The 9934-nt window shown below is 42.9% G+C and overlaps 1 protein-coding gene across 1 annotated transcript in view; it reads left to right on the forward strand.

The window, feature by feature from the left end:
• Positions 1–5729, forward strand: part of RAD51B (RAD51 paralog B) — a 411873-nt gene extending 406144 nt beyond the window's left edge. Inside the window, exon 11 of the mRNA XM_009325571.1 lies at positions 5432–5729. Coding sequence (XP_009323846.1) covers positions 5432–5583 — 152 coding nt within the window. The 3' untranslated portion in view covers positions 5584–5729. The remainder of the gene's footprint in view (positions 1–5431) is intronic.
• Positions 5730–9934: the final 4205 nt, after the last annotated feature.

The raw sequence follows: 9934 nt of genomic DNA on the forward strand, positions 1-9934 counted from the left end.
TGAGGAAAAATGTCTTTACTGAAAGAGTGGTTAAACATTGGAACAGGCTGCCCAGGGAAGTGGTTGAGTCACCATCCCTGGAGGTATTTAAAAGACATGTAGATGAGGCGCTTAGGGACATGGTTTAGTGGGCATGGTGGTGTTGGGTTGATGGTTGGACTCGATGATCTTAGAGGTCTCTTCCAACCTTAATGATTCTATCTATGATTCTATTTTTTTGTATACCAGCAGGTATGAGACCAAGAGGAAATGAAGGTATTAAAACTCTAATTCTAAGCTCCTTTTAAAAATTTTTCTTCCCCTACCTGCTCCAACCAGTAAACCAAGTTGTATCAATAAAATTGGCCCAAAGCTCTGAATTTGGATTTCAGAGAAGGTCTTAAGATTCTAAGTGCCAGTAACAACAGAAGCAGTCAGACTCCCTCCACAGCTACCTCCAGAGGAGCTGAATCAGCATTAGCAGCAGCGGGAAATATTTGCAGTAGTATCTGAGTGTGGAGAAACCCCAATGTTCCAGCACGCTGCTGCCAGTTCCCATTTTGGTGAGTTTGACCCAGAGCATTTAACGTTTCAACATTAGTTCTGTGTCTCATAATGCTGTTTACGTAATGATCGCTCATTTGGTTCCCATTAAAATCATGGTATTTCTTCTGCAAACCACTGCTTGTGAAAATCAAGCCACCCAGTTTTTCATTAGATTGTAATACAGGAAACAAACAGTCTGTCTGTAGGATGCAAACTGTAATTCTCAAACAGAGAATAGGGGGCTCTTTTTTCCCCTCTTGGACATACAAAGTTCAGATCTCAGAAGTAGGAACGTGAAAGATCTGTTAAGGGTCGCTGAGTCTATCTGTCTCCTGCAAAAACACAATGTAGTTACTCCCTGGTAGATGTTCCTCAGATACTATATTGATAAAAAGAGAGTCTACAGCTCTTCATAGTCAGAGTGGTAAGAATCCTTTTAAAGGATTTTTTAATCCTTTTAAAATTGTAGAAATGGTAGGTGTAGCTCTCGCAGGTCATCCCAGCGCTGCTACCTTTCGAGGCAGTGCAGAACGGTTCCTTGTATTATATATACCAGCACTTTGAAGAATTCAGTTTCAAATGTCTCAAACAATGGGGGTTTCACCGCTTCCTGTGGGAGCCTGCTCTGCAGCCTAACTCGTTTCACCATCTGCAGCATTTTCCTGAGTGTCTGCCCGCTTTTAACTTTCTTTTAATTGTGCACCCGCTATTTCTTCTTAAAGGTGGCTCACCAAAAGTTTCTGTTGTGTGAAATTCACGCTATGTGGTGCTTTTTTATTTTTTATGAGGATCAAGAAAACCCTAAAAGATTGATGGCTTCTTCTCTTTGCTTTTTCTTCCTCAGAAATAATAATAAGTAATTAATAATGTATTGCTGCTTTTCTAGCCATTCATCTCAGCGATTTACAAGGAAGGTCAACATTGTTGTACTCTTTTTAGAGATGGGAAAAACTGAAGCACAGGGCAGGAAACAACTTGCCCAGGATCATTCAATAAGCCCGTGGCAAGACTTGGATTTTTAACCAGGTCTCCACAATAGTGCCCTACTTTTTTTTTTTTTACTCTTTTTTTTTTTTTTTTTTTGTCTAGTCCAATTCCCTTTGGCTTTGTTGGAGTACCTAGGAAGGACAAGCTTTCCATGAACTTTATTCAGAATTGTCATATTGTAACTGAAAGGTCAGCTTGCTGAATATTTAACAGTTACTATCTTTCCAATGTGTTGGTTAAGCATCCTAATTAAGTAGTGATAAATAAAACCAACAAAGCATTTTAACAGACTGATTCAGTCCCTAGGGCCTCTGAGCTGAATTTCCTTCAGCTAGCCTGTGTTTTCCCAGTTGCGGATTGTCCAGATTGAACACTATATATCAAGCATGCTCTTATCAGTGCACTGCAGGGAGATTTCCTTCCTCCTCAGTGCCACCATGCTTACTTCACCTGTCATATTTCCCTTAGCTGTGGTTTTCGGTAAGCGTGTTTCTCAGAATCTGCATAATTGCTGAATTATAAATCTTCCAATTTGGAACAATAACACCGCAATCTGTACAGCACGATGTACTGGGTAGAGAGCGATACCCAGCCTAGCACTGAACAGGCTCACCTGGGTATCAGAAGCAGGCTGGCCTTAGCAGCACAGAGCTCTCTGTGGGCTGCTAGCAGGCAGGGTGTTTCTCCTACCTGCCTTAAAGCATCCGCTTGTCCAGCTTGTCATTTCAATGAATGTCTTTACTGGGACTAGATCTGCCTGAGCACATGGTAAGACGAGTTCCTCACCTCCCCATGGGAATGGCCGGGGGAGGCAGCCACAGCCACGTGCTCGCAGTCTGATCTGCAAGGGTCTCATAACTGCCTCACACTGATCGCGCGCTGAACTGACAGCACCCATCATGTGTGAGGTGCAGCACTCTGTATGGATCGAGAAATGTAAAATTAGAGCTCTGGGTAGGCCAGAGTTATATCTGAGGGGTAGCACATATATCTTCCTGGCTGCTGACCACTTTCAAAGTATGCTAGTAAGTGAAGCCCTTACCATCTGAGTTATTCCCCCCACTACTCCTTCAGACCTCCTTTATTCCAGATATCATTGAGCCAGCGTCTGAGGATTTACCGAAAGCTGCAAGACTGCTGTAGGTCACTGAGCACATTGTCTTTGCTTTCAGATTGAGTTTGAGAAATTACCAGCGGTGTCATGCCTATGCCTCCTGGCCATGTGAATAGAGGAAGCTAAGAAGCAACAATAGATTACATAAAGCAGGGAAATCCCCCTCAAACTTCTCCCAGACTATCTCAAACTGAAGTTGATTTGCATACATACACTACAAATAACTTTGCAATGGCTTCTAGCCCCATGAAAGGGTTACATGTGCTTTCCTATAATGATTTAGGCCAGTTCCACCAGTTGAATCACTCAGAGAAAATAAAAAAGACTGAATCAGAGCCTGTATAGAAATCAAAGTAGTTTTATGTAGCATCAGCGTACTTCAGGTAAGGATACAACTGGGTAATACTATTCCACACAAAATCAATGGGAAATGTTCAATACCTATTAGTAACTATTAGTTATTCTAGAAAAACAGTGATAAAGGGCTATGTTAAGCTTTATAATTTGTGATTATGGATGGGTGATATCATGCTTCAGCTAAACTTGCAACTAAGCTTCCTATACAAACCCTATTTGGCGGAAAATAATGGACCTTACTGAAAACCAGAAAAAAGCTATAGTATCCTGCAGTTGAAACCTATAGCCAGCTGCTTTACAAAATCTGAGACTCATTAGGCCTGGAATTCCTGAGCAATGTGGTTCAAAAAGCAGTGGTGTTAAACAGACTTCCAAAATTCCTGTGATTTTTTTAAATGTCATGGTTGAACAGAAACAAACAAGTGAGCAAGAAAGAGATAGCTTATTGAAAATGCATATTTACTGAGTTATCTCAGGCTCAAAAATGTAGTTGGCTAATATGACACTACAAAAATCTTTTACATTATCTTTGATGCACTAAGAATGACAATGTTTATAAGCCTAGTACATCATGACTACCTAATGCCTAAATTCTGCTTGAAGACAGATGGTATTTTCTGTTCCCTTGCTGAGAGAGTGGGCTGTTGGGGTTTGGGGGGTTTGTTTGTTTGTTTGTTTGCTTTAATAGGATAAAAATATAAAGTTCCCAAAGGCTCACTAAGAGCTGTTTCTTTGGAAGGAATTTGCTCACCTACTCCCTTTCCTAGCTTTCTACTGAAACAAGTTCTCAGATACATTGCCTGCCAGCCCTCTCCCAAAGCTAGAAGAGTGTAGACAACTGCACTGATTCTTTAGGCTCTCCCAGTAAATTCACAGAAGGATTTTCCATGCGTTTTCTGGGTTGTCAAGACAGCTCTACATTAAAATTACGTATAGTTGGGTAGGGATATAATTTTAAACAATGCTGTAGATGCCTTGCAGTAAATACCAAAGCTGTTTTAAACAGTCTTAGAGGTGCTTTTGTTGGTATAACATATTTCCCTTGAGGAATTCATCAAAGGTGTATTGGCAAAAGTGGGGTTTGTTCTACCTGCATTAGGGTTTTCATCATTGTCAGTATAATTATACCAGGACAGCTATATGACTAACGCTTTTCTAGCATATTTGCTTTTCATATAGTTAACAAACAGAGCTAGAGAGGAGGAGGAAAACTGAGACACAGCTTCCCTTGACAACCTGTGTAAGCCTTGTGTTTCTTCTACAATATCACCTCCATTAATATTAATAATGTCATGGCCTGTTGCACTGGAATACTTTGCCTTTCACTCTCCTCCTTTCAGCTTTATTGACTTTACAGAACAATAGGAATCGGCCCAGGTATGAACTGGCAGTTCTGTGGAGTCCTTCAGGCAGCTGAGGGCTCCCTGTGCTACGATGGAGCTTGTCTCATGTGCTACGATGGAGCTGTAGAGATCGGAAATATGTATTTCAATAGGCCTGGGACACCTTGCAATGCAGTTAATAGCAGCAAACATGTCATGAGGACATGACATCATCTGACTGATGATTCATTAGTACCTTGAATATTTTGGTCCTGATAACTGTGTGTGTTTCTTCAGTTTGTGTTCTTTTCATCAGCTTGCAGGTTGATCAAGAAGGTTTTCATTTTGTTTTTTAATATCTCCTCTCACAAACCACAGTCCATTTTCCACATAAGGTGTCTAATCTAATATAATATTCTGTATTTACATAGACAACTTCATCCCAAAGCACTTTACAGCCTGGCACTGACATGGGACTAAGATTAGAAGAGGAACAGCTCATACTGGTTAGGAAGCAGGCTCTGCTCTCAGCCTAGGTATTAGTAAAGCATATAGGGTGGAGCCATAATACTTTCTCTGAATCCAAGGCAATTTGCTAATAGTTGGAAAATATATTGGTATATGCTGTGCTCTGTTTAACTCTAGGAAATGTGTTTGAACTGTAGAAAATAAGCTGTGGTAGAGAATGTCAGTCCTCTTGCACATCCCATTCTCTGTTCATAGGCACTGGCTACCAAAAAACAGTTTTATTGGAAAATTAGGGTGATGCAAAGGTCCTCAGCAAGTATACGCTGACCTTTGAAGAGCTCTGCCAAAGGATGGTAGAGGGGCCTGGACTAGTCTAAGGTTTGGCTCCAGAGCATGAGAGTAGCATCAGAAACTTTGCCAGCCACAATGAGAAGGAGAGTCTGGACACTGGGAACTAGAAGGGCAGGCAGCAGGAAGAGGATCGTTACGTATAAGTCAATCTGTTTTCAGCAAGTCTGTGAAATTAGTTCATACTGAACTAATTACCTTGATTTGTTTTGTGGATTTCCAAGTGGTTGTTCGCTGGAGGAAATGGTAACTTCGTGATCTCATTCTGACACGGTGGCATTGAGCTATCTGTCTTTATTGTGTGTTTCAGATGGAAAGGATCAAACAATTTTAACCTGGGAAGGAACCAATCCTGCCCTGCAGACCATACGAGTGAGAAACACTGCCTTGAAAGACACTTTACTTGATGCTGCTTTACCCAGCACTATTGGTGAGACTCCAAGCAATACATCCAATCTATAGAAAGGACAAATGAAACCTCCACTAAGAAATGAATGAATTACATCATTGGTTTTCAAAAATCCGGTGAAGCAGAGAGTGAGCATTCTTCTTCTTTTGTCTCTTTAAAGACTAACTTTAAAACCAAGTGCTGTTCTTTGTATGCATGGGGCCATACTTAACTCTGAACTTATGAAAATCCTGTATTTTGTTCAGCTTAATTTAAGTGATGTAGTAATAAAAGCCTATGAACAGCACACATGCTACTGAAGAAGCATAGGCCACACGTGCCTTCCTAATTTACCCCATCACCTCACCAATCTGGAGGAACCCACAGCCAAACACACAAGAGCACTTGGTTGTCCACAGCCCATAACATAGTGAAATGTTCACTTCTGCTTTTCAAGAGAAATGATAAACCCACGCATTGGCTTGATTAAGAAGCAATAATTCAGTGAGCCCTTATTCCTGTAACTCACTTGAAAATCATCGAAGATGATGTAACAGAGTTGCTAATAGCCGGGCTCTGACAGTTCAGAATGCAAGGAGAACAGGTAGCAATCCAAAAGGTGGGAAGATCCGTGTGTATTACAGCTGCTTAGCTTCCTGTCTTCAAAGCACTTTTGAAGTATTCACAACGTGACTGCAAACCACAGAACTATTTACTCACCTTACAGACTTAGAGATTGTATGACTTGCTCAAGGCTGCTGAAGGCATCGCTGGCTGCGCTGTGTTCAGGATCAAGTTGTTCCCGGCTCTCAAGCCTCACATCCCTAAGGGAAAGCCATGGGTTCAGTTAGTGCCGACTGCCGATGCACAGTCGCCATTGGCCTGAGAGACTGGTTCTGCCCTCTGCAGTCACAGGGAAAGCCTCCCTGAGCAACCTCTTGAAAAGCAGAGTAACCTGTACAGAAATATGGGAGGTCTGGAGTACTGCCAAAGTAGCTGTTGGTAACCCAGCAAGGAAATCAGCTGCAGTGGGGCCACCTGTGGTAGTGAGGCAAGCAGGTTGTCATTTGCTGTTTGCTAGGCAGTCTTTGGGTGACGAGAGAGTTCCTGGGGAGCACATGGCCCCTATTAAAAAGTACTGCACACCCTTATCATGGCAGTGCAAGAGACTGAGAAGCTGATGGGATGTGGAAGCTGATGTCATGTCACTCCCAGCCACCAAACAGGATGGCATGGAGAAGGCTACTCTGCAGCTATCTACTTACATGCCCGCTCACGCAGCTTTGGGCTCTGCTTTAACAAGGAAGTTTCCATCACAACAAGGAAGCTATTCCATTTCAAGAAGCTACTTTTAAAAGCTAATATGTTTCATCTTGGGGAAGAGCAATTCTCTAGCTTCAGTGTCACCAGTTTTGTGCTTTGAAGATACCTTTGTAAAATTTAATTTTAATTTTGTTTTAACTGAAGTTTAGACTTTCTTCCTGACAGTGCTGCACTACTGGCCGTTCAGTCAAACCCTGCTGAACTTCCTTGTAGCCATTTTATCTGGGTATCTTGTAAATATTTGGTAGAGCACTCAGACACAGAAGTGTTTTTTGCTTTTACAGTCACATGCCTGGTTCCAGGACCTTCCAGAAGCACAAAAGACTGAAGGCAGGGAAAATTCCACTGAGATGCATTCGAGTCTCCAGGGAGCAACTGCGCTTTGTTTAGACTAACATTTCTCATTGTTGCCTCTCCTTTTTTTAAAAAACATGGAAGGATAGAGAGGGGAAGCTGGAGGTTTTTTTATTATTATAAAAACCAAAATGCAAGCATCACTCATTTCTCTCGTATTGCAGGACCATTTGCGGTTGGAGACGGAGATAAGCTTTTTAATGCTCTCTGCACTACCTGGGAAATTTCCATCCAAGTTCTAAAATGTTTTACAAACATTAATGAATTAAAGCTTCATCCCCTTCTTCTCAGCCCCATGAAGCAAGTACTAAATACAGTTTAAAGACAGGGCTAATGAGACTAAAAAAGTTGTGCCTAGCCTGAAGTCACATGGGCAACGTGGCAAGAGAACTCGAGTCTTTGAGTCCCAGCTTTCTACCTTACTCCACAGACCACGCACATTCCCTCCCTTTTCAAGGCTTGCTGTACTTCCCCTTCTGGGATATAGTGAAAACATGCTGGCATCACACCTTGAGATAACCTTGTTAAAAAACAAGGGTTTTTTTCTCCCTTGGAACAGAGACACTACTCACAGCTGCTGTCCCATGGGATTAAGATGTTGAAAAGATCAGAGAGATGCAGGGGAGGGCGAAGGGGGGGGGAAGCAAGTCACTGCTCTGTCTGCCTTGGGCATGTTCTGCCTCCACTCCTGCCAGTGGAGTTGGTGTACTATCGAGAGCAACCTCAAACATTTTTGTGTGTGCTTCTGTATAATATTCAGGCAAGACTGTGGTAAAAATGCCATAATCAAAGAGAGAACTTGGCTGACAAGAAAATTGGACAGATGAGACAAGAAGTAACTCCTGTATTGGATATATGTGGTTTCATTATCCTTCTGTATGTGACCTGCATTTCTTATTGTTTCTTATTATCAGAATCCTATAACTACTGCTGCAGCCATCTCTTTCACCTCTTTGGAAGGGAGGGATAATCCATCAGCCAGTTCCTCTCCAGTGGTATGAGTCAGGTTTTTACCAGAGGGATTAATGGTCTGTTGAAGAGAGTTGTTCCCAACAGTGCTGAGCAAAAAGCAATGTGCACATGAGTCATGAAGTGGAAGAGAAGGAAACAAATCTGTAGATTTAAAGGTTTTGAATCATTTCTTTTCCCTTAGCTTTCCTTGTCCACACTGATAGATAACCAGACGTGCAAAAGCTGGAAATGTATTGACGGTGGCTGGTGTAAGCAGGACTGAGAGTTTCTCCCACTGTGCAAACAAACCTGAAGTCAGTTAGCCCCCAAAACCAGATCAGGGTGTACCAGCTATTCCAGTCCTTGTAGGTGAGAGATGCTGGGAGACAAATCAGATCACAGTGCAGCAGCCTCCTCCTGCCTCTCCTGTGACCCTGCAGTGTACCCCGGCACTGGTGCCTTTGGCCTCTTCACGCTGTTACCTTCTATGACAAGGCCCCAGCGCTGGTCCTTGGGTACACTTCTTCTGAAGCACCCTTCCCTGCAAATGCTGTGCACAGTGCTCATTTCATTCCCCGCTGAAAAGCTGCCAGACCTGAGGTGGAACATGGCAAGCACTTCGCCGCGCCTGGCAACTCCATGCAGCTGCTGAAAACAAGCAGGGAAGAAAGCGGTGTACAAACACAGGGGAATTTTCACATAGGCAGGATGTAATTAGCAGAGCTGGAATTTGGCCAGGACACTGGGGTTAAAACACTGGCTTGCAGGTAACACACTGGGATCTTTCATAATTCAAATGCGCAGGAGCTCCTGTTTCCACCTTACCTGGAAGATGTCAGAAGACTGTTCCCTATTTAATGTTCCTGGGCAGTTCTCGAACATCTGACACAAAGGTAAAAGTGTCTAATGGTGCTGCACCTGCAGTGCTTCTCTGCCAGCAACTGCCCACTGTGAACAGCAGCTGAAAGGATCACATCCTGACAGGGCTATGGCTGCATCGCAGTAAAACGCACCACAGCTGCCTCCATGCCTTGGACTTCACTTCACCCTTAACTCTCATTACTCAGTTTTCAGGCCGCAAATCCCCCCCAAACAGAAAGAAAAGATGATAAAATTAGGGCGGCTCCTCACACGTAAAACACAAGAGAGAGAATATTACCATTAGGTGCTGCTTCAACCTGATTCTCTGCCACTTGAAATAGTACCAAATAGGTATCGGACAACAGAGAATTAGATGAAGCACTTCTCACCGGTGCAGATGAGTGAGCTTTTCCAACTGGCCTTGCCGGTAATACACACAGCATTAAGAGCTCATGCCTCCTTCCTTCCTTCCAGCAGAAAAATCACGTTCAAAGCAGCAAAACATTTTTTTCCCCTTCATGATCTCACTTTCCGTATAAGCAATCTTTGTGTTTACTACGAGGATGTTGAATGTCCACAAAAGGTCAGGGAAGTCATTCATGAACCTCGTGTGTGGAAAGTCCGTACGACGTACCATGATGTGGCCCACAGTCTGAAATACACATAATTGCAAACCTTTAACCCCTCATCTGTCAGAGCTGCAGACGGTGCACAGTTTGAAGAGCTGACTTCCTCCCTGTGGTGCAGTGCATGCAGGCAATACAAGAGGTGTTCCTGCCATCCAAGAAAGCATAAGCTCTGCATCAGTAAGTCATAAAAAAGGGACCCCTCCTATGCCTGTGAGGGTTCCTCATATCGGCTTTTGGTTTGTTTGGATTTTTTGTATGCCCAGGCTGCCGTGCAAGTTCCGCTCTTTGTCAAGTGCTGCTTAATACA

This window comes from Pygoscelis adeliae, unplaced genomic scaffold (genome assembly GCF_000699105.1).
Source record: "Pygoscelis adeliae isolate BGI_AS28 unplaced genomic scaffold, ASM69910v1 Scaffold356, whole genome shotgun sequence".
Classification (NCBI taxonomy): domain Eukaryota; kingdom Metazoa; phylum Chordata; class Aves; order Sphenisciformes; family Spheniscidae; genus Pygoscelis; species Pygoscelis adeliae.